Genomic DNA, 25,000 nt, shown 5'->3' with positions numbered 1-25,000 from the left:
GGCCTCCTGGTGACCTAACATCAATGTTTCCCTGTGGACTGCCAATGCTGGGACTATGACAGATGGACCCAGATGTGGACATGTAAGGGAGGACTCGGAATGAGCGGTATTGGAGTACTGCCACTGAAACAGTGCAGATGACAGGACAGCAACAACAACAACAACAAAAAAAAAAAGAATTAGACGAAGAGGCACTATCTTGGCTATGTAACGTTCTGAATTTAATCTGTTTCAAACTCTTCGTACTTTCCTGGATTTGTTTACAAGTCATCAGTGTGTGCAAATTTTGAACAAAAAATATGGATACTTTTATCACTGTATGATAGTATAAGAAGGAAGTTTTACATGTTGTCCCCAACTAACTAGTAATGTTACTGATCAGTTTGGAAGTTTTCAGTTCATAAATTCGAACATTTATTTTTTGACAATTTTATTTCTTACCCATACAAAAGGGATTGTTTGTGGGGGAAAGTCAGGGGAGCTAACTGGCAGTACAGAGTTAAAAGCAATATTCTATTTTCACTTCCCAGTGTGTAAAACATATTTGATTCCGTAAACCTTTAAAAAAAAAATCATAGGGAAAAGAAAAGGGCCCTCTGCTGACCTGTCCAGCTGCATGGAGATACTGAAGCGGTCCAGGATGTGCATCTGGCTGGACCCCCGCGCGTAGGCATGGCGCCAGTTGTCATGGAGACGACCCGTCAGCACCTGCATCTCCGTCAGCTCAATTTTGTACCTGCACAGTCGACAGGTAGCTTTGATCTGATCTCACAGAGGACACAAAGGAGACACAATGTTTGTACATGCACTGTGAACAGGTAGCTTTGATTTTGTCAAGGACACAAAGAAGACATTATTTTCTATCTTGGCGAGGACACAAAGCGCACACAAGTTTTATACCTGCCTTGTCAACAGGTAGGTTTGATCTTGACAAGGACACAAAGAAGACATTTTTTTGTACCTGCCCTATTAACAGGTAGCTTTGACCTTGACGAGAACACAAAGAAGACACAATCTGTGTACCTGCAGTCAACAGGTAGCTTTGACCTTGTAATAATGGATACTTTATATAGCACACTATCCAGAAATCTGCTCTAGGTGCTTTACAAAAACGCTTTTGTTAACATAAAACATCATGTCTATGTTACATACACACACCAAAATATGACTACACACACGCGCGCGCACGCGCACACACACACACACACACACACACACACACACGCTGCATACATACATTTTAACATACATGTGTATCTAACAGCTACCCTAACACATACGCACACATAGGCAGGCACAAACTTACATAAACACACACACACGCACACACAATACACATTCATATACATGCATGTAGTTATGTACACATACATATGTATACACACATAGTCAAGCACAGCTAACGCAAAGGAAGTGGACCTGCCACAATTGAACTTATTGCTGAGGGAAAAGGTGAGTTTTGAGACGAGATTTAAAAGATGCGAGGGAATCAGAATGACGGAGGTTATCAGGGAGCTTGTTCCACATCTTTGGCGATTGAAAAGAAAACGATCTGTGACCATAGGTCTTACTTCTGACGTGAGGTATCCTGAGAAGTCGAGTATCAGAGGAAGAACGGAGCTGGCGAGACGGGGTATAGATATGGATGAGTTCAGAAAGATACTTGGGGCCAGTTCCGTTGACTGCAGAAAAGGTCAGAGTGGATAGTTTATAGTCTATTCGATCAGAAACAGGCAACCAGTGGAGAGACTCAAGGAGAGGAGAAACATGGTCAAATTTAGAAGCACTGACACAATGCCAATGACACAAAGAAGACACAATCTGTGTACCTGCAGTCAACAGGTAGCTTTGACCTTGACAATGACACAAAGAAGACACAATCTGAGTACCTGCACAGTCAACATATAGCTTTGATCTCACCGAGGACACAAAGAAGACAATTTTTATACCTGCAGTCATATCCGGTGACACTTTCCCATACACAAACACACCAAAAACCAAGTGCACTCAGACCCACATGCACACACACAACAACACAGACATGCACACAACTCACTTTTCATACAGTCTCTCCATGACGTTGGCGTCTGAGAGACTGAGCTGATGGGAACTGTCTTTCTTCCCCAAGTCCCTGTCCGACTGTGCCTCCTGATTCTCCGCTTCATTGGGGGGTGTGGACAATGGAGTCACAAAGTCCTCTGTAACAGCAATGACGCATTCACCTTTTTTAAAACTTTATACTGGCTATTTTGTGTTGAACAGAAAACTATACCATGTGCAGAACTTGTAAACACCTGTGAACACCCTTATACAGGATATTTTCTTTTTTCAATAACGCTAGATGTGTTGTTGTTGTTGTTTTTTCTAACATGCTATTAAAGTTTCATTGTTGCTATTGCCTATTTTCTTTTTCATTATATTCTATTTTCCCCGGTAATATCACACTTCTTTGTTTAAAACGTTAAGAGACTAAGCCTTCAAGATTCACGTAACAATGTATCACATGTGGTGTCTCCAGTGACACACACCACAATATAACATTCCTGTATCATCTCTCCCTGTCCTGACCTTCCATGTATGTATCACATGTGGTGTACTGTGTATGTCTCCAGCAACACACACCACAATACAACATTCATGCATCATCCCTTCCTGTGTGCCCTCACCTTCCTCCTCCATGGCGGCAGAGGCGTCCTCCGCAGACACGGTCTTGAAGCGGAAGTTCCCCAGGTCCATCACCACCAGGGCCGTGTTGGCCTCCAGCACATTCTCCGGCACTATCAGCTTGGGGGCACTGATGTCCAGGTCAATGTACCACCGCCCTTTGTCGTGCTGCACAGGACCACGGCGGCAAGTAATGCACTGGTCACACTTTTATTTGGTCAATGATGGCAGATGTCAAATCAAGTCTAGATTTTATTTCATGATGGTAAATTGAATAAGCAACAGTTGCCTTTTTTAATTTTCTAACATCAAGCCATCAATGAAAAAAAAAAAAAATATATATATATATACATATATATATAGGACAGAGAGAAAAAGAGAGAGAGAGTGAAAGAGAGATATGTAGGACTGTATGAAAACTGACTACTGTACATAATCAGTTGATGTATGAAGCTCAAATACTGTGCATAAATCAGTTTATGTGTACGGCTTGACTACTGTGCATAAATCAAATTATAAGTGAAGACTGACTTCTGTGCATAAATCAGCCTCCCCCCTACCTGCAATCAAGATCAATGACACAGAGATCAAGTCAGTCGACAAGTTTTGCTATCTGGGCAGCACCCTATGCAGCAACAGAGCCCTTGATGCAGAAGTGACGCTGCGCATTGCCAAGGCCAGCTCTGCCTTGGGTAGACTCAACAACAGGTTGTGGAACAACAAAGGCATCAGGCTCAGCACCAAGATGAAAACCTACAGAGCTGTTGTGCTGACCACCTTGTTGTACTGCTGTGAAACATGGATGACGTATCGCCGTCACATTCAACAACTTGAGCAGTTTCACCAGAGATGCCTACGAAAGATCCTCAGCATAAATTGGCAAGACAGGGTCTCCAACCTCCAGGTCCTAGAGAGGAACGGCCTTCCCAGCATCGAAAGCCTGCTGATCCAGTGCCAGCTACGCTGGACAGGACACGGTGTCTGCATGACAGACAGCAGGATCCCGAAGATGCTTTTGTATGGCCAGCTGAAGGAAGGCCACCATGAACTTGGAAGACCCTGCAAGCGCCTCAAGGACACCTTGAAGACAAACCTCAAAGCCTGTGACATAGACATCGTTTCCTGGGAAACTGATGCCCTTGACCGCTCTTGCTGGAGGATGCTGTGCTCCAGTGGCATAAAGACATTTGAAAACAAGAGAACGCTGGCCATTAAGGAGAAGCGTGAGCGAAGGAAGCAGGGCTCAACTTCTGGAGATGTTTTCCCTTGCAACACCTGTGGGAAGTCCTGCGCATCCAGAATCAGCCTCTTCTCCCATATGAGGACACACACCGACAGATAAGCCTGCCTGCCTACTCATCCGTCGGACCAACGGGAGACTCCATCAATAAATCAGTTAATGTGTGAAGACTGACTTCAGTGCATAAATAAATTGTAACATCCTTTTTTTGATTTAGCTGCCCTGTCTTCTGTGCTGTCTCAGTCAGTCAGTGACATTACCAACATGCCACTCATCCCAAATGCTCAAAATATACACAAACAAAAAGAAAAAGATACATGGAAATTTGGTGTTGAATTAGTGTGTACAAGTATCTTGTATATTATTTGTGATAGGGTATAATGCTTAAAAAAAAACAAAAAAAAACAATAACAATAAAAAAAAAATAATAATAATAATGACAGCAGACCAATTTGTTTCCAAAAGCCAAGCAAAGTGTTTTCCCTCCTTTTTTCTCTCTCCTTAGTAAACATCCATTTTCCCCACTGAATGTGAGTGAACATAGGCATCCCTCACCTCTGCCTCCAGCAGCTGATCAAGGGTGTTCTTCAGCTCCTCCTGAGTCTGTTTCCGCAGCTTCTCAAACTGCCAGGAAGACACTGGAAGCACACAAGCAGGCAAACACATGCACACACATGTGGACATATGCGCACACATGCACCCACACATACACATATACACACAGTTGTTTCACTCTAAAATGCAATAATATGCCCAAATGATTTTATTTTTACATGATGTGTGCGTAGTGATAGGGAAGGGTGTGTCAGCTACTCGTTTTTCTCTTCAATAATTGCTGGCGGGCACTTTGAGTGAGCTGAAAGAGAATTTTCTGTTTTGGTTGAAGCAGACAATAGAATATTTTGAACTGAACTGAAGCATAACAATCATCTACTGTGAGCGTGTGAGGCCGTCAGTTAATCTTACAGACTGATGGACATCAGAATTCTCTGCAAATGTCCATGAAAAATGTGTTTAATAGTCAAATACATTATAAGTGTTTGGGGGACTGAAATATCACAAGTACTGCAACCTGAGTAACACTGAAGCGAGTGAAAACTATGGTGTGATAAAAACCTTCAAATCTCAACATATATCAATGGACAATGCAATAAAAACGTCCGACTGAAGTAACACAAACATGCTGAAATACAATTAAATGATATGTTCTTTGACATAACAATTCAATACTATTAGTAACACAGTAAATATGTGATCAAAGTGAACACCTACCAAGCACATACCTGCACTGGCTGCTTTGTACAGAGGGGTGCTGGCAACAGTACATACCTGCATTGGCTGCTTTGTACAGAGGGGTGCTGGCAACAGTACATACCTGCATTGGCTGCTTTGTACAGAGGGGTGCTGGCAACAGTACATACCTGCATTGGCTGCTTTGTACAGAGAGGTGCTGGCAACAGTACATACCTGCATTGGCTGCTTTGTACAGAGGGGTGCTGGCAACAGTACATACCTGCATTGGCTGCTTTGTACAGAGGGGTGCTGGCAACAGTACATACCTGCATTGGCTGCTTTGTACAGAGAGGTGCTGGCAACAGTACATACCTGCATTGGCTGCTTTGTACAGAGGGGTGCTGGCAACAGCACATACCTGCATTGGCTGCTTTGTACAGAGGGGTGCTGGCAACAGTACATACCTGCATTGGCTGCTTTGTACAGAGGGGTGCTGGCAACAGTACATACCTGCATTGGCTGCTTTGTACAGAGGGGTGCTGGCAACAGTACATACCTGCATTGGCTGCTTTGTACAGAGGGGTGCTGGCAACAGTACATACCTGCATTGGCTGCTTTGTACAGAGGGGTGCTGGCAACAGTACATACCTGCATTGGCTGCTTTGTACAGAGGGGTGCTGGCAACAGTACATACCTGCACTGGCTGCTTTGTACAGAGGGGTGCTGGCAACAGTACATACCTGCATTGGCTGCTTTGTACAGAGGGGTGCTGGCAACAGTACATACCTGCATTGGCTGCTTTGTACAGAGGGGTGCTGGCAACAGTACATACCTGCATTGGCTGCTTTGTACAGAGGGGTGCTGGCAACAGTACATACCTGCATTGGCTGCTTTGTACAGAGAGGTGCTGGGAACTGTGAACACCTCCTTCAGACGCCTCAGCAGGGTCGGGGTGTAGATGATGTCGATGGGGCGTGTGGTCACACAGGCTCTGAACACAGTGACAACCAATACACAGCCTCTGAACACAGTGACAACCAATGCCATGTAGTATCTACCACACAATCTTGATAACAGCGCCTGCTGGGTAAAGGGTGGAGATTTTTCAGATCTCCTAAGTCAACATATGTGCAGACCTGCTTGTGCCTGAACCTCCTTTGCATGTATACACAAGCAGAAGATCAAATGCACATGTTAAAGATCCTGCAATCCATGTCAGCGTTCTGTGGGTTATGGAAACAAGAACATACCCAGCATGCACACCCCAGAAAATGGAGTATGGCTGCCTACATGGCGGGGTACAGACAGTCATACACGTAAAAGCCCACTCGTGTACAAACAAGTGAAAATGGGACATGCAGCCCACAAATGAAGAAGAAGAAGAAGACCAACCACACACTCACCCTGCCAAATGCTCCATTTTGACACGAGTTTTCCCACAAACCATGCCTAATTTTCCACTTTTCCCTGATTCTGCTCACAATACTTTTTCCTAATGAGTGAACCCACTGTTGAACAAAGACATCCAGGAACAGAGCACACTACTGTACTATGCTCAGGAAATAGCAAGGTAATTCCTTCTCAAAAGCCCTGAATGAAGGAATGTGCTTCACAGATAAGATATGTGCTCACAGAATGGAAAGTGGGTACTGCACACAAACAGAAAAATAATAACACCTTTCAAAACAAAAAAATAATTGTTCAATTTTTGTATGCTGAGCTCTCATCTCTCTTCTCTCCACTGTGCACACAGCAGACTGTATAACTATATTTTCGCATGATTTTTGTATGACGGTATAATTCTGTTACATACCCCTTAATTTAGGGGCCTTGGCCTGTAATGAATAAACCACTCATTAATTCATTCTCTCTACCCCCCCCCCCCAATGCCCCCCCCCAGGAGCAGAAGTGAGGAGCAGCAGCAAGTGACTCACTTGTACTTGAAGTGACTGCTGAGGGGGTTTTTCTCGTAGACCAGCTTGAAGAACTGCCACTTGGGGTCAGAGGTCTCCTCTGTGGACGGCTGCCGGAGCTTCTCCCCAGCCCTGGTCTGCAGGATGGGGTTGAACCCTGATCTGTTCAGGGGCTCCTGCACACACAGTGGCAAGTCATCATGACAATCTAATGATATCATTCATACAGTGCCTTTCTTTGTATAAAAAAAACAACAAAAAAACATGTTCCAAGGTGCTGTACACTGTAAAAACCAGCTCCTGCACAAACATTTGCAAGTTATCCTGATAATCTAATAGTATCATTCATACAGTGTCTTTCCATGTAAAAACATGCTCCATGGTGCTGTGCACTGCAAATACCAGCTCCTGCACAAACAGTGGCAAGTCATCATCATAATAATATGATTCATACAGCTCCTTTCCATGTAAAAACATGCTACATTGTGCTGTACAATGTGAAATCCAGCTCCTGCAAACACAGTGTCAAGTCATTGTGACAATCTAAACAATATCATTCATACAGTGCCTTTCCGTGTAAAAACATGCTCCATTGTGCTGTAAAAACCAGCTCCTGCACACACACAGCGGCAAAGTCACTTTCCCTTTTCACAGAAGAGTTTCATGTTGGTTGTGTAAAAAGAAAAAAAAAATGTCAGGAGATATAACTATCATATTCTGCACATAGTGTAAAAAATAAATAAGTAAATAAGAAAAAAACCAAAAAAAAACCTCTGAGCATGCAAGGCACATTAAGCACCACCACGGGAAAGAAAGAGAGGCAGACCACTGAGCACATGGAGAAGAACTGCGGAGCTGGAGATGAAAATCAGCAGGCATGACCTGGGACGAAATCAGCTGGATCGCTCGAGGCTGAAACAACTGGAGAAGATTTGCTGGCACCTCATGCTCCAACTGGGTCAAACAGCATTAAGTAAATCTAGTACAACCGAACACACACACCTTGGACTGTGGACAGATGAGGTAAGGGAAGACAGTGTTCTTGCTGCTGAGGTCCTCCAGATAGAGACTGCCCACAGCCAGAGAGAACTTCATGGCGCTGGTGCGCGGCCGGGACTCGAACTCCATGTTGATGGTGGTGCACTGCAGCTCTGCCAGGGGACAGCTGCCAGTCTCTGTTGAACAACCACCGTCAACACATCAACACAATGTCAACAATCATCAACAGACAGTTGCCAGTTTCTGTCGAACAACCACCGTCAACACAATGTCAACAATCATCAACAGACAGCTGCCAGTCTCTGTCGCACAACCACCGTCAACACAATGTCAACAGTTTCAGTTTCACTTTCTCAAGGAGGCATCACTGCGTTCGGACAAATCCATACACGCTACACCACATCTGTTGAGCAGATGCGTGACCAGCAGCATAACCCAACGCGCTTAGTCAGGCCTTGAGTGCATGCTTACATATTTGTGTACCTATGAAAGTGGATTTCATTTTACGTAATTTCGCCAGAGGACAACACTCTCGTTGCCATGGGTTCTTTTTCAGTGCGCCAAGTGCGTGCTGCACACGGGACCTCGGTTTATCGTCTCATCCGAAAGACTAGACGCTCAGTTTGATTTTCCAGTCAAACTTAGGAGAAAGGGCGAGAGCGGGATTCGAACCCACACCCTCACGGACTCTCTGTATTGGCAGCTGAGCGTCTTAACCATTCTGCCACCTTCGTCAACAATCATCAACAGACTGCTGCCAGTCTCTGTGACACAACCACCGTCAACATAATGTCAACAATCAACAGACAGCTGCCAGTCTCTGTGACACAACCACCGTCAACACAACGTCAACAATCATCAACAGACAGCTGCCAGTCTCTGTGACACAACCACCGTCAACATAATGTCAACAATCATCAACAGACAGCTGCCAGTCTCTGTCGCACAACCATCATCAACACAATGTCAACAATCATCAACTGCTGCCAGTGTCTGTCGCATAACCACCATCAACACAATGTCAACAATCATCAACTGCTGCCAGTCTCTGTTGAACAACCACCGTCAACACAATGTCAACAATCATCAACACATAGCTGCCGGTCTCTGTCGCACAACCACCATCAACACAATGTCAACAATCATCAACTGTTGCCAGTTTCTGTCGTATAACCACCATCAACACAATGTCAACAATCATCAACAGACAGCTGCCAGTCTCTGTCACACAACCACCGTCAACACAATGTCAACAATCATCAACTGCTGCCAGTCTATATAGCTTTACAGCCTGGTCAATGACAGACAGTGCAAACAATATTCTCATCTCTCTAAAGAGAGTGCTGAACCTTTTTTTCTTTTCTTTTTTAAAGCGTAAGTAATATATTCTTTAAGAAACAATAAATGGCTCCGTCCACTGCTTGTTGGAAACTAAATCCCCCTACAAATCCACACATCTATCATTTGAACAGAACTGCATCTCAAGGAATACTTGGGAAACTTACAATAAATGATCCTTAAACTATGTATCCAAGTAACCCAAAATTACTTATGTAAGTAAGTAAACTAGAGTGCACACAGCACTATAATCTGTAATGTGTAGCATTTACCTGTGTCTCCAATAAAGTTTTCCACCAGCTTGAAAGAGCCAGTCTTCAGCACAAAAGACATACGGGCAAACACTGTGTCCTTGCGAAGAAATGAACTGTTCTGCGAGGAATCGTGGATCACATCCAGAATTTCTTGCTCTGTTCAAAAAGCAAACACATTATAACCAAAAGGCACATCAAACCAGTAAACAACACTAGCGATAACTGTTAGTGACACAAAGTGAAGCAATCATCATTTTGATGTTTCATGAAAAAACATAAGTCTTCCTCATTTGATCTTTCATGACAAAATAAAATCTTCCTCCATTTAATCTTTCATGACAAAAAATAAAATCTTCCTCCATTTGATCTTTCATGTAAATCAGCTTTCCAATTTCTTTCATAATCTCTTTCCAGCCTTGGCTAGAGTGCTGTATGAAAACAAGTGTAAGAAAACAATTCCCTCATAGTTTATTTATCAATATCAAATACGGACAATTTCAATAAAATCAACTGAGTACCGAATGTTGACGGCACAGTGCTAATTTCTCCCTTCCTTCTTCATCTTCATGAAAGACAGCCTCTTTGAAGAGGCATTGGAGCACCACACAGAAGAACTGTTCACCAGATTCCTCCAATTCTGTCAGGTGTGTGTCAAAGCCTGGGACTCTGCAAATTGTTTTCCTGTCCATTCTGCTATGCTGTCAGTCCATCGGTTTGTTTGTTTTTCTGTCTCGCCTTCCGTCTTCCTCCCTCAACAGTTCCTTGGTGTACTGTTTAAGCAAGGCCACTGGATCTTGTTATATGGAAACACCAACATAGCTTCCTTTTCTTAACTGATGTCAGCAGATCTTCGTATGGCACACTTGTCCATTGGTGATGTGATTAGTGTATCTGACGTTCAGTATCTTGTGAAAACAACCCATTTCCATGGCTAAAACTCTTCTCTTTAAAATCTGCCAAAAAGTCCATGTCTCGTATGCATATATGAAGATTGAATACATCAATTGCAAGAGTCTGTCTGATCTTTTTTCATTACTGATAACGAAAAATTCCCAGATCTAAAAAGGGTGTTAAAAAAATAAGTTTTTTTTTCTAGACTGTAAAATCAAAACATTGAAATAAATGGTGATTTATAATCCTATCAACTCACATGCTGTGATATCACAATTGATATGAACTGTATAAACCTTGTCTAAGTGAAATGAAAAAATATATATATTCTATTGTTTTATACTAAGTCACGGGGAAAAAAACAAAACATAAACATCATATCTTCGGGAATACAAACAAATCACATAATGCTCATATTCTATTATCATATATATAAAACCCACAATAACAAGAACTATATTCTAATGTTTCATATATGCTTCGAGAAGGAAGAAGAAAAGAAAACGAAAAAACCTCGGAACTCTCCATGTCAGTGCCTTTTTATTCACTCTCTAACCTTTGGGAGGGAGGTGTTGTGGTGGGGTCTGGAGAGTGGGTTGAAATAAAATACACACACACACACACACACACACATACACACACACAATGTTACTCACCTATCTCCGCTTCTTCGTCATGAGTCGTTCCAAGCTGAGAGTTGGAATCTGACGACGGCTGCGAGGAACCTGACACAGGCTCAGAGGCTGGGGACGCTGAGGCTGGCTGTGGTGCAGGCACACTCGTTTCAGGTGCTGGTGTACTCTGGTACCACCCTGACCAGCCAGGGAACCAGCTTCTGAACAGTCCACCACCCTCATTGGTGGCTGTGGCGCTCTGCTGGCTGTCTGGAGACTGCTGAGATGATTCTGGTTCCGGAGACTTCTTGCTGATCTCAAACAGCTGGGCGACAGTGAACAGGCTTTGACAATGCTCAACAGGTAAAATGAAATTATCTATTTCATTTTCATAGTACAGCAACAATCTGCCATCTATCAAGTACATCTTTAACATCAAATACAATTTGTAACTCTTTTAGATGTAGGATTGTCAGATTCTGTTGTTTTGTTTGTTTGTTTGTTCATTTTAATCAATTAACAGTAAGAAAAAAGTTTGAAATTATCAAAACATCTCTTGCAGATCATATGGTCACTGTCTTCTCCTGTATTTCCTGTTATTCCTATTTTAGAGGGAAATGTCACGCTAAAGTTTCCTTTTTCTGGTCATCACACACACACACACACACGCTCACACACACACACACACACACGCACACACACCACATATCATCATCAGATAAAAGACTGCTTTTTCTCAATCAGTATCATATATCATTCTGAACTCATGATCAAGCTATGAAGGGAAAATGTGGAGATGATGCTTACAAATTTTTGATCTTTGTTTTTGTTTTGTTTGGTGTTTTCTGTTGCTGTTTTGCGTTTTGTTTTTTCGTGTAAACTATGCAGTGCATATCCTGGTCCGCTTTGTTAACTAAAAAGTTTTCAGGGAACCTTTCTGGCATCTTACATCCTAACAAGTCCAGTTCTTTAACAAAAAAAATGGTTTCATTCTCCATCTCATTCACACACTTACAACATTCTTGCCTATCATTTCTATACAATGCCACACTGATAGACTACAGGCTCAATAAGTGGAAAAGAAAAAAGAATTCAAACGAAAGAATACAAATGAAGGGAAAGAACTCCAAAACTCCTTAGCGTTATTCATCTAGGGTGCCATCAGCTGTTCAATATTCTATCAAAACATCTCATGACCAACTGCTGGAATCTACATGATATCAGACACAAACACTTTTCTGCTAGTTTCATGAAAACCTTGTTTCAAAATGTGTGTCAGTTGTACATACTGTTTTTCAGTTCCTGCATGAAATACATATTTAAACATGATTTAAATCTACAACAACTGAACACGACAAGGGTGAAATGGTCATTTTCCTTTTCACTGTGCTGCCATGAAATCTGGCCAAACAAAGCAAACCGACAGGCCTAGTTTGCATCAGTTTGACACGGTCATTTTTACATTATTCTAACTGGCCTTTTAACATATTTCAGTCCCTGGTTTTAAACACTGACAGACAGTCAGCCCTCTAATGGCCCATTTGTGGTCGGCTCAGCTATGAACAACATGATTCGATTTGATTTGATTTTGAAGCAGGGCCCTGTCATCATCATCATCATCATCGGTACACTCACCAGTTTATTCTCCCTGCACAGCTTGAAGAAGATTCTTTCCCTGATGATGCGCAGCTCTTCGTATTCCAGCTCTTCCTCTATCGTGTCCTTGTCAGTCTGCGGAGACAGTACGTTCCGCATTATCATTCATCATCATCTTCTGCAGGAGAGTATGGGACGGTGATATTAGCACATCAAAGTGATCATTCCAGTCTGAATATGTTTGGACTCCTCTCTCTCTCTCTCTCTCTCTTGTATCCGTATCCATATCTGTATCCATATATCTCTCTCTCTCTGTCTCCCTTTCTCCCTCCCTCCCTCTCTCTTTTTCCTTCCATTTCAAGATTAGAGAGAAATGAGCACACACACACACACAGACATGTGCATACAAACAAATATATAAACACACACACACACACACAAACACATCCACATTTACTATTTAGACCGCAAACTACTTCTCCAGCAATCTGATTTATAAAAAATATATATATATTTAATCTCCCTTCTGCCCCTGAAAACAGGGTATGGGTGCCTACATGGCAGGATGAAAACAGTCATACACACAAAGCAGACACAAACAAGTGAACACAGGAGATGCCACCACCAACAGACACACACAGGGGTGACAAACCCATTTCTGCGGGTGGTGACAAAAACACAGCGATGAAAAGTAAAGACAACTGACACTACCTGTTGCTGAGAAGTCAGAGCCCCTCCCATGAGGTGATCGGCGTACAGACGGCTGTAGACCACCACCTGGTGGATGCGGCCAATCAAAAAGCCCCACGTCTGGCGGCGGTTCCGCTCCTGCACCTGGCTGACGTGGGACAGGATGGCGAACCTCCACCACTCCCCTCCACTGCAGGAACATCAGGAGATGGAGTGAGCAACATTTTGTGTTGTGTTGTGCTGTTGTGTGCTGTGCTGTGCTGTGCTGTGCTGTGCTGTGTTGTATTGGGTTGGGTTGGGTTGTGTGTGGCATTGCATTCTAGAGTAGTCTTGAGGAGTGTGTTGTTTTGTATTGTAATTTGGGCTGCTCTCAGCTGTTTCTGTTGATGTTGTCTACTGTGATCATTGATTGTATGGATGGTTTGCCCTGGGTTGACATCTTAATATGGTTCATCTATATACCATTTGAGTGACTGTTATTTTCTCGTATTGCTTTTCTGTTTTACAGAACACATGAATTTTTCTTGTTAAGATAATAAAGTATTCTGTATTCTGTATTCTCCCCATGAAAGCATGGTGCCATAGTGCAGCATCACCCTTTCTTTAGAATTAGAAAATCAACTCTGTTTTAGTTCAAATAATGTGAAGAACGTAATTTCTATCACACTCTCTACACATCATGTCAGTGTTTATTCGACACATATATGAGCATGACACCGATAAATTAAAAAAAATCCCATCTGGAAAGACGTGAGGAAGCAAATCAGATTCATTTGTGCATGAAATGAAATGATTATCATGGAAATAAAGATTTTAAAACTTAAAATCAATAAGGACGTGTACACATAATTACGAAAACACTCAAGCATGCACACATGCACACGCACACACACACAATTTATCTATCAAAATTACCTTACAAAACAATCCGCCTGAAATTTCAACAACAACAACAAAATCCACAAAGACAAATTCAAACACGCATGTTGATGACAAGTTTCTACCAAAAAGCACCACCGAACAGAAAACAAATCCAGATACTCACACACATACACACACACACACACACACACCAAAAAAAAAAAGGAAGAAAAAAAGAAAAACCTGCCCAAACACGCATCACAGAACTCCCACCCCACTCCCACTCACTTCCTGTGGATGGCGCAGGCTGGGCGAAAGCGGCGGAACTTCCTGCGGCGGTTGTGCCGGGAGAACTCGCGGTGCCAGAGCAGCAGGCTGCGGTACTGAGAGGTGGCCAGGCAGAAGGCCATGGTGTCCAGTGACAGGTCCACGGTGATGCGGGGCCGGGCCACCGAGCGCAGGGGCAGGGCCGAGGTGCACCGCTTTACCCGCGCCTGGGAGTTGATGGGCTTCAGGATGTACTCGTGGTCCTGAAACATGACAGGAGGGCTTCTGAGTTTACAATACAATATATCTTTATCAATCCAATTGGTAATTACATGTGCATTCAAAGGCTCGTCACTCACTGTGGATTACCTGTGTTCAAAAAAGTTTTTGTTTTCCTTCCAATGTGTATCATACTGGATTACCTATATCATCAAAACCATGTGGTTCCTTCACTTAAGGAAAGCATTTTTAATAAATTTGTGGTTGTATCTGTCCATTGGTATGTGTTTCATGTTTGTATGGTGACTGGTTGATTTTTTGTGATTTTTTAAAAATTGCTTAAAATAATGCGATTTGAGGGGGAAACTGGGTCATTTTGACTGTGACTGAACCTGCAGGGTAACAGAAGACCTTTCCATTCTAAAAAAGGGTTGATGGTGTGCTCATGAACCAAAAAGGTAACTGAAAGTTTCAATTTTATCATAGGTTTTAGGGCGTACTGATGAACCTGCAAGAGAACAGGAAAATGTTAAATTTTGTATGCGTAAACTGAAAGCTGAAGGGGTCCTAAAACTCAAGTCCATAATTATGAAAACAAAAGGAATGAAACAACCCTAATTCTGCATAAGAATGTTACAAGTGAACTTCACAAACAGAACACATTGCACAATGTCTCCATTTGAATTTCCTTTTTTACTGTCAAATCAATGATGATGAAATTCAAAGAGCATCCTTTTTAATTTCACATCCACTGTCATACCGACTGCATCACCCTAAACTGAAAGCACAGAACATTACATTTTCATCATCTTTCAGATACTATAAGAAAAATTCTGACCTTGCCATTGCCTACAACAGCACTCTTCATATCATACCAGCATCCTCCGTTCACATTTCTAAACTATGAACATATGACCATGTTCACTGTCACACAAATAATTACCAACATCATCCATTCAATAGCCACCAAAACACATGTGCTTGAACCATTTTGTGGGTGCACACACACACACACACACACACACACACACACACACACACACACACAGCACACTAACCTTGAACTGGTTGTCTTTGGTGCGATACATATCCCTCTGTAGTTCATTCTGAAAGAACAACACCCATGCCATTGTTTCACGTGAAAATACACACTCCAAAAATTAATGAAGATCACGCTTGTTTTTTTAAGCTTAATAATCTCCATGTCTGTTTTCAGCGAAATAAAAGAAAGATTAAATTTACCAAGTCCCCAGGATTTGTGGCAAAAACACCTGCAAGATGTCTTAACAAAAGTCTTCTTATCAAAAAAACATACACACAATCCCACCCGAAAAGTCAATGCAACGTTCAAAATAAACACTGCCATTCTGAATGCTGTTTTGTCACCGACAACTAGCAGACATATACACACAAAAGAACTCTGCACCACACCACACAAAATGAGGGTACTTCATTAGCATCTCATCTCAGAGAGAGTAACTGCAGACCAGTTTGCTGAACACCCTCTTTCTTTCTGTTCCTTTCTCTCTGAGTCTCTCTCTCTCTCTTTCCCTCCCTCTCTCAAAATCCCTCTCTCTTTCTCTCCCTCTCTCCCTTGAGCTCTTTTTCTCTTTCTTTCCTAGTGTGTGTGGATGTGAGTGTGTAGTGTGTGGAGGGGTAGGGTGGGTGAGGCACAATGTAGTACAGTGTAATGTGAACTGGTAAAATGGGTATTGTTCTGTTTTCTTTGGCTATGTGGGGGAGGGGTTGGAGCAAGTAGAGAGTTAGTCTGTTGGGTGATGCAAGGAGTTCAATCTGGTATTTCATTTTATGCAGATTTTCTTCTTCTTCTTCTTCTTCTTCTCTTTCTTCCTCAACTCTGTGAAGAGTCACTGGGGCACCTCACGGAAGAAATGTTCACCAGAGTCCTGGTCCACCTGGGTTGTAGCAAATGGTTTTCCTCTCCATTCAGTAATGTTGTCATGCTTGTTCAAACAATATTTTGAACTGTCTTTGTGTATATGCGTCAATGTTTTTCTATGAGGGGTGGGGTGCTGGGGAGATGTGGGAGATGTGTGCAAGTCGTAAGTGGTGTTACATCTTTCTTTTTTCTGAATAATAATTTCAGCGAATTTGCATCTTATCATTTTATTGTGGGGGTGAGGTGAGAGAGATGTGCGAGTCATGAGTGATGTTACATTGTTTTTAAAGTAGTTAGTGAGTTTGTATCTAATCATTGTTTCTTTATCATATTCATGTGTCTTATTTACGAGTATAATAGGTGTATTTGTTAAATGTGCTTAAAGCAGCAGGGTGAGCACTATATAGATGCACATTATCATTATCATCACTATTGTTGAATGTGTAGAATTGTTTTCTGTTCTTCGTGTGACAGATGAAAAACACTTTTCAAATATGAAAATTTTTTCCCCTAAATTTATGTTTTATCTAACATACTTACCATGACCCACTGGCGCAGACTCTGGCAGGGGTCTGATAACCTGGCCTGTGCAAACTAATATGCCTGAGAAGAGGAGAAAACTGAAGTTGAAATGGCTAGTTGCCTACCCCCCCCCCCCCACCCCCCACCCCAACCCCCCCACATTGACAGGTTACTTCCCCTGTGCGTGCCTATAGAGTGCCCTCTCTTCTTCCAGCAGCCATTCTATGGACAAGAATTAAAGTTATTTCATGTGTCTTGGCGCTCTGTGTGTGTGTGTGTGTGTGTGTGTGTGTGTGTGTGTGTGTGTGTGTGTGTGTGACTGACCAGCAGCTCCTGCAGGGGGAGGTGAGCAACGGTGCTGATGTTGGAGTCACAGTACACCGCCAGGCTCTGCAGGTCCACCAGCTTGTACATGGTGTCCGCTGCGTCGTGGCTCACAAACTTGGGCACCTGCCGCACCACCACCACAACAACACGCTGTAAACAACGCTAGTACACAAACATGGGCACCTGCCACAACATGACAAAAACAACACACTGTAAACAATGCTTGTACACAAATGTGGGCACCTGCCGCACCATGACAAAAACAACAACACACTGTAAACAACGCTTGTTCACAAACTTGGGCACCTGCCACAACACACCACAACAACACACTGTAAACAACGCTTGTACACACAAGTCATGGCTCACAAACCTGGGCACCTGCTGCACCACAACAACACGCTGTAAACAACTTTGTACACACAAACCATGGTTCAAGTACTTGGGCACCTGCCACACCACAACACACTGTCAACAAACACTTCAACAACCACAGTGAATGGGTACCGCACACACACACAGAGAACAGATGCCTTGCATGTTTGGCTCACAAACGTGGGCACCTGCCACAACACAACAGGTCACTGTCAACAATGCTACAACCACAATGGATAGGTACCACACACAGAGACAGAGAAGTAACTGATGTCTTACAAGTCACAGCTCACAAACTTGGGCACTTGCCACACCAAAAAGACAACAAACTGTCAACAACACTTCTACAACCAAATCGAATAGGTACTGCTCAAAAACAGAGATAACCATCAAATGTCTTACGAGTCACAGTTCACAATCTAACTAACAGTAAATAGATATTGCTCACACAATACAGAAATAAGAAATGTCTTACGAGTCACTGCTCACAAATTTGGTCACCTACTGCAACACAATAACAACAGCACACTGTCAACAACCTTCTACACCCACAGTGAATAGGTACCACTCAAAACCACAGAGAAGTAACAAATGTCTTACGAGTCGTAACTCACAATTTGACTGAGAACAGGTATTGTACACAAACACAGAGCTCACAGATGTCTTACGAGTTGTAGCTCACAAACTTGGGCACCTACTGTCCCAAAGGCCAACTTTCCCCCAAGGCTGCAGCACTAAGAGCCAGTGCAATGTTGCCTCCCAGTTTGAGAGTAATATTCTTTCACAAATGACTTCCTATTGCAATAGAGAAACCATTAATCGTACAGCTCTCACTTTGCTGTTGGCTCAACTGTGAGTTTACGCCAATCTGTAATTTATGATCTGTATTTGCATACAAATCATAAATGTGAAATTCGGGCTGCTCTCCCCAGGGAGAGTGCGTCGCTATACTACAGCGCCACCCATTTTATTGTATTTTTTCCTGCGTGCAGTTTTATCTGATTTTCTTATCGAAGTGGATTTTTCTTCAGAATTTTGCCAGGAACAACCCTTTTGTTGCCATGGGTTCTTTTACGTGTACTAAGTGCATGCTGCACACAGTACCTCAGTTTATCGTCTCATCAGAATGACTAGCGTCCAGACCACCACTCAAGGTCTAGGGGAGGGGGAGAAAATATCAGCGGTTGAGCCGTGATTCGAACCACCGCGCTCAGATTCTCTCACTTCCTAGGTGGACACGTTACCTCTAGGTCATCACTCCACATGATGAATACAAATGACACAAACAAAAAACATTTGATTAAAAAATTTTAGACATACACACATACATTTACACAGACACACGGGGCAGTCAACTTTACATTCATGCATCCACCCACACTGTTGCCTACAGAAATGTAAAAAAAAGACACGAACCCAAGAACTGTCGGTGCTGTGGACACTAAGCTTCTTGATGGTGATGCCACAGGCGAAGGGGCAGGCAGGGTTGGTCTTGTCGTCCTCATAGCGAAGGTGCACGTCCTTCACGTTCAGCTGGGCACATCATGAGCACACAATGAATTCAGGCTACGTTGGCATTCAGTGATATTATAAGGTAAAAAACCAAAGTATGTGAAGAAGCATGTATGCATGCACATAGGCCTGTGTCTTGAGTATGTATTAAACCTGAAGCCTTTGTGTGTGTGTGTGTGTGTGTGTGCGCGCGCGCGTGTGTGAATCAATATTCAAAATGCATCCAATAGCAAGAACAGAGCTATGATTTTAGGCACATTTCCACCAAATGTCCAACTTCAAAGACACATGAATTTTCCTTTCTTGTTTTATTTTCCTTTCTTCCATGAACATTTCTCACAAGGATTCTTCACAAATCATGAACACAATTTTACCCCCCCAACCCCTCCCACCCCAACCCCCACCTCCTCCCCAATCACCCCCTCCGCCCACAGCAGCTCTGGTTCATAAAGAACAACAAAGACATATATGGACAGAAATGACAACAAAAAAAAAAAAAAAGAAAGAAAACCAAACCTGTATGTTTTCCAGGATGTTCGCTGCCATGGATGCTCCGTAGGAGAACCAAGAGCCACTGTCAGGTTGCTTCGTCTGTCGCAGCACCTTCACAAAGCATGGGGAAGGTACGGCTAACAGAATGACCAAGGAATAGACAGGGTGCTTTGATTTTTCATTTCATTCACTCTGGACCAACACACACACCATAAAGTTCACAGGCAACACAAATGTGGCACATACATCATTTCTCTTTAACCCTGGACTTGGAAATGGTGGTAAATCAATGGAGTCTATCTTACAGGCAGATTCATGTGTACATATATACACAGACACATGAACTTTTGTATGCACTGCACACACGCACGCACGCACGCATGCACGCACGCACACGCACACACACACAGTGAAGTACACCAACCACTTATCATAATACAGTCTAGGCAAGCAAAATAATGATCCATGAAGAAGACAAAATCAAGAGGCACACCAACCTGCCACTTTGTCTCCAGAGCTTCCAGCATGGCTTTCTTGACATCCTGCTGCTGCTTCTTTTCAAGTTCTTCATCATGCTGCAAGCAAAAGAAGAAGAAAAAAAATCATATCAACTTCAACAATGCAGCCAGCACCAGCTTCTCTCTTCCCCTCCCTGTCTCTCATGTGTGTATGTAAAATCTCTTAGTCTTATGCACGCAATTTCTTTTTCTCTCTTCTCCTTTTCTTTGTTCCTTCCCATCCCCTATCTCTGAGCTCCTCACTCCTAACATTTTTTTCTCTCTCTTTTTTTTTTCTTTTTTTTAAATCTATCCCTTAATCTGCACTGTTTCAGTGGCATTACTCCCACACCGCTCCTTCCAAGTCCCTTATTCACAGCTACCCTCGGGTACATCCACTGCAGTCCCAGCAGTATCAGTATCAGTATCATTAGCCCAAGGAGGCGTCACTGCTTTCGGACAAATCCATATACGCTACACCACATCTGCCAAGCAGATGCCTGACCAGCAGCATAACCCAACGCGCTTAGTCAGGTCTTGAGAAGAAAAAAAATTTTTAATTAATAATAATAATCATAGAAATAAAAATAAAAATAAAGTAAAAAGACAATAATGATGACATCAACAGTACACAGAGAACTATGGATGTTAGGTGACCAAAAGGCCACACACCAGAGGAGACCCTGCACTGTTGTTGAGTCACTTCAGTGGTGTTAGTAGTGCGTGTTCATTATGGCCAACATGACAAATGGAGCATTTGCTGTCGTCGTTGAGAACGTGGCCACTGTTCATTGTATCATTTCCTGAAGGTCAGGCAACATCAATTTTGTTGGTTTTTTGTTGGTTTTTCATGGCTAGGTTCATTAGTCTCACATACTCGCTTGTGACAGCTGGACATCTTTTCACCTGAGCGCCATTTATCGACTTACACGCATGTCTGAGTTGCAACTTTCAGTTAACTGTCCAGTTTGTCCACATGAACTGATTTTTCTGTTTTTCTGTAACATATGCAGCTGTTCCAGATTGGTAGGCATGTCTGTGAAAATGACAAAGGGGAGGTTCATCTACACTTTTCCTTCACTACTATTTGATGCTCTATGCATTTATGTACTAAGTACAGATATCACTTCAAATGTCCTAGTTTGTTTATTTTTGTCACATCATAGTCCAGAGCAGAGTGCTAAAAACAAAAAAGCAAACTGAGGTTAATTCTAATTATATTCTTTTCTTCTTTCCATCTGTTTCTCTATCTCTTTCCCTCTTCTCCTCCCTCGGTCCTCCTTCCCTCCAGCACTCTCTTAAATGTATTCACTCTCTCTCTCTCTCACGTCTGTTTCACATGAAAGTATCAGACAAATAATGCTGACTCCAAAAACCATTCAATCCTACCTGTATATATTAATGGCCTAAGATGTATATCAATAGCACAAACTGGTGTCTATTGATCAATGAATGCTATGATTCAATATATACATCTTGAACATTCTGGAGGCAACAGATGTGGAGAAGCTACTGACACCATGACAATTCTATTGTGCAGCCAAGAAATCATTGACTGTGTAAATCATTATCAATCTCTCATCAGCTGTGTGACATACTTTTCTAGCTCTAAGTTTAAGAACAGCTTTTAGAAAAAATAAAAGAAACCAGTCACAAATGTTCAAACATCATTTAAAAATATTTCTGAATCAAATAATACACCGAAACTAGTGTACTGAATGTCAGACATTTCATACAAGAATATGAAATAATTACCTTGAGGTCGCTCAGTGGGCCGGCAACCAGGTACAGTTTTTCAATGGAGATTACCCATGGTTCACTCCGCAACCGCCTCAACGGAATGTGTAATGTTATCTTCCCAATCAAGCCTGGAAAACAGTGCCACATTTGTTAATTGTTTGTAACACAGACATGGAGAGCGAGCAAATGCATGAACACATATTGCCTATGCTTTCAGTGCCTGAATTATGATACCACACCCTCATATCTTTCTGAGCTTATTAACCTGTACTTGCCAAACAGAACGTTGAGATCTCTTGATTCCTCCCAGCTAACTGTTCCCCGTTACTTCCTTAACTCCTGTGGAAAGAGGTCATTTTCCATCTTCAGCCCAACAACTTGGAATTCTCTGCCTATTGCTCTCAGACAAACAACTCATCTATCTACCTTTAAAGTAAATCTTAAAACTTATCTCTTTAAAAAATACTTGTCATAACTCAAATAGTGCTGTTGTCCCAGGCCTATGGCAATGTGTGTGTGTGTGATGGGAGAATAGAGAGAATGGGGGTGGGTAGATGGATGGTGGTGGTGTGGTTCGAATGGAAGAATGACCAGATTTTTATCCCTTTTACCTTTTCTACCCAAAATTTTATTTTACAATTTTTACAAAATCTGTGGCATGCAGATTTCAATTACGTTCCTTTTTACATGTATGTATTTTAAGTGAAAATTGCTGTCATCTCAGCCGTTTAATCATGTGTGTGTCTGTGCATGTGTGTTAGCTTTAGTGTTGGAGTGTAACAGTTGTAGTATTGATAGTATGTTACTTTGGGAGTTTTATGCATTGTGTTTTTATAATATTAATGATTTTGTTTTATGTTTTTCCTACTTTTTATATGCTTTCTTGTTTCACTAAGCACTTAGAGCTTGCTTATGCTTGTATTATAGTGCTAAATAAAAATAAAATATTATTTATTATTATTATATCAGTTCATTACTACAATGAAAATTAAGCATAATCAGTACTATTCATGAACACCTTCTCTTTTAACTGTTTAAGCAAGGCATAAAATGTTCACACAACTTATATGGACAAAGCAAAAGTAACTGGTATTTGAGGTGTGTACAAACTTCTGCAAAGATTACAAAATGTATTCTATATAAATTGTGAACAAAAAATAAATTAAAAAAATAAAAGGAAACAAAAAAACACCATTCATTCATTATGTTCACATTTCACTTTTGAAGGACATACATGGATAACTAGAAGCTCATTTATTTTGCATGGGTGGTAAGTCAAACTGATAAAGAAACCAGAAGAAAATAACATTCAGATTAAGAATGTTTGTACTCTTAGTGTCTACATAATGGCAAACAAATGCACACACATATTAAATTTAAAAAAATAAAAAAATAAATAAAAAAGACCAAAGATACCATGACATGAAATGAGATGAAGATCCTCAAAAAACAGATTGATTACTGACCTGATTTTACTTCCAGAGGAATATCCAGACTTTTGAGTGCATCCTTCTTCAGTGGTAAGTTTTCCAATTCCACAGCCCCTGTAAGAAATAAAGGGTAATTTCTGGAAATGGCCACTACTGAAACAACCACACTATTATGCTATAGCCACTCAATTGTGAATAAAAACAAAATGATACACAGTCACTTGCATAACTTATATCCAGTAATGAAACACAAACATCTGCACTGTTTATTTTCAGCAGTGATACAAAATCACTTACACTGTTCATTTTCAAACAAATGGATAGTTCACTCTCAGTAATGAAACACAAACACTTGAGTACTTTACTGCAAACATTTGCAAGCTTTATTTTCAGTAACGATGCACAAACACATAGTATATACATAGTTTATTTCAAACACTTGCATACTTCACTTTCAGTTATGATGCACAAACACTTCAATAGTCTATATTCAGTATTTATTTGCCTACTGTAATGAACAAAATAATGTCTGTGTGTGTGGGGGGGGGGGGGGGTATTTTCAATTCATGTGCGAAAGAAAATATAACTTCCTGGTGTGCAATTGTTGTGAAAATATATGAATTCATGTGAGCATCTACATATGTGTCTGTCTGTCTATTCACACACATGCAAACACACACACACACACACACACACACACACACACACACACACACACACACACAGAAAACAAAGACCACTTGCCTTGCATCAAAGCGATGGAGAGCTGGGCTGTGTTGAGGTTCTCCACATATTCTCCAACATAGGTGTTGAGAACCCATGCTGCCAGTCCTTCCAACATGGCAGCAGCGACGCCAACTGCTTACCTCAATACAAACGTTGTTGTCATCTCTGCAAAAAATAGAATAGAATAAAATAAACCAATATCAATAACGCAACGATCATTTTACTGCTGACATTTACAGAACTGAATCTTCAACAATCTTAACCCTGTCTTATGTCACTGTTTGGAATAGCAGCAGCTGCTACGTACAATAGTTTTTTTATGGGCAGCGGAGCAGCGACATGCCTTCTGGCTGGTAAGGCCACTTTCAAACACACACACACAAAAAAACACAGAATAAAAGTGTCAGATTCATCCTGCAAGTGACTGATGATGTGCTTGTTCTTTCTGGCAAACATAAATTCTTCAAGCCATGTTGCCCCTTATGCTGTGTGGAGGCATTTACTTTTTTTTTCTTTCATCTTGGGTATATATCATTTCAGAGTGAAATGAATATTTGAAAAAAACAAGATTTGTAATAACTGACCTTCCTCATAGTCCATAATTAATCTGTTCAGCTACTTGATGCTACATATTCAAACTTCTTAGGCTTTGAGCCAGTTCTCTCTCTCTCTCTCTCTCTCTCTCTCTCTCTCTCACACA

General features: G+C 41.7%; 1 protein-coding gene across 1 annotated transcript in view; it reads right to left on the bottom strand.

Moving 5' to 3' along the window:
- Window positions 1-25,000, bottom strand: part of LOC143297955 (intermembrane lipid transfer protein VPS13D-like) — a 128,096-nt gene that overhangs the window by 99,655 nt on the left and 3,441 nt on the right. Inside the window, 20 exon segments of the mRNA XM_076610574.1 lie at window positions 605-736; window positions 2,057-2,198; window positions 2,667-2,832; window positions 4,460-4,542; window positions 6,016-6,128; window positions 7,072-7,226; window positions 8,053-8,225; window positions 9,660-9,797; window positions 11,189-11,471; window positions 12,782-12,877; window positions 13,454-13,622; window positions 14,582-14,823; window positions 15,838-15,885; window positions 17,526-17,651; window positions 19,320-19,436; window positions 19,932-20,018; window positions 20,405-20,482; window positions 22,160-22,272; window positions 23,611-23,688; window positions 24,319-24,465. Coding sequence (XP_076466689.1) covers window positions 605-736; window positions 2,057-2,198; window positions 2,667-2,832; window positions 4,460-4,542; window positions 6,016-6,128; window positions 7,072-7,226; window positions 8,053-8,225; window positions 9,660-9,797; window positions 11,189-11,471; window positions 12,782-12,877; window positions 13,454-13,622; window positions 14,582-14,823; window positions 15,838-15,885; window positions 17,526-17,651; window positions 19,320-19,436; window positions 19,932-20,018; window positions 20,405-20,482; window positions 22,160-22,272; window positions 23,611-23,688; window positions 24,319-24,415 — 2,636 coding nt within the window. The 5' untranslated portion in view covers window positions 24,416-24,465.

This window comes from Babylonia areolata, chromosome 23 (genome assembly GCF_041734735.1).
Source record: "Babylonia areolata isolate BAREFJ2019XMU chromosome 23, ASM4173473v1, whole genome shotgun sequence".
Classification (NCBI taxonomy): Eukaryota; Metazoa; Mollusca; class Gastropoda; order Neogastropoda; family Buccinidae; genus Babylonia; species Babylonia areolata.
The sequence above is the reverse complement of the archived record's forward strand: the minus strand, read 5'-3'. Positions and strand labels throughout refer to the sequence as shown.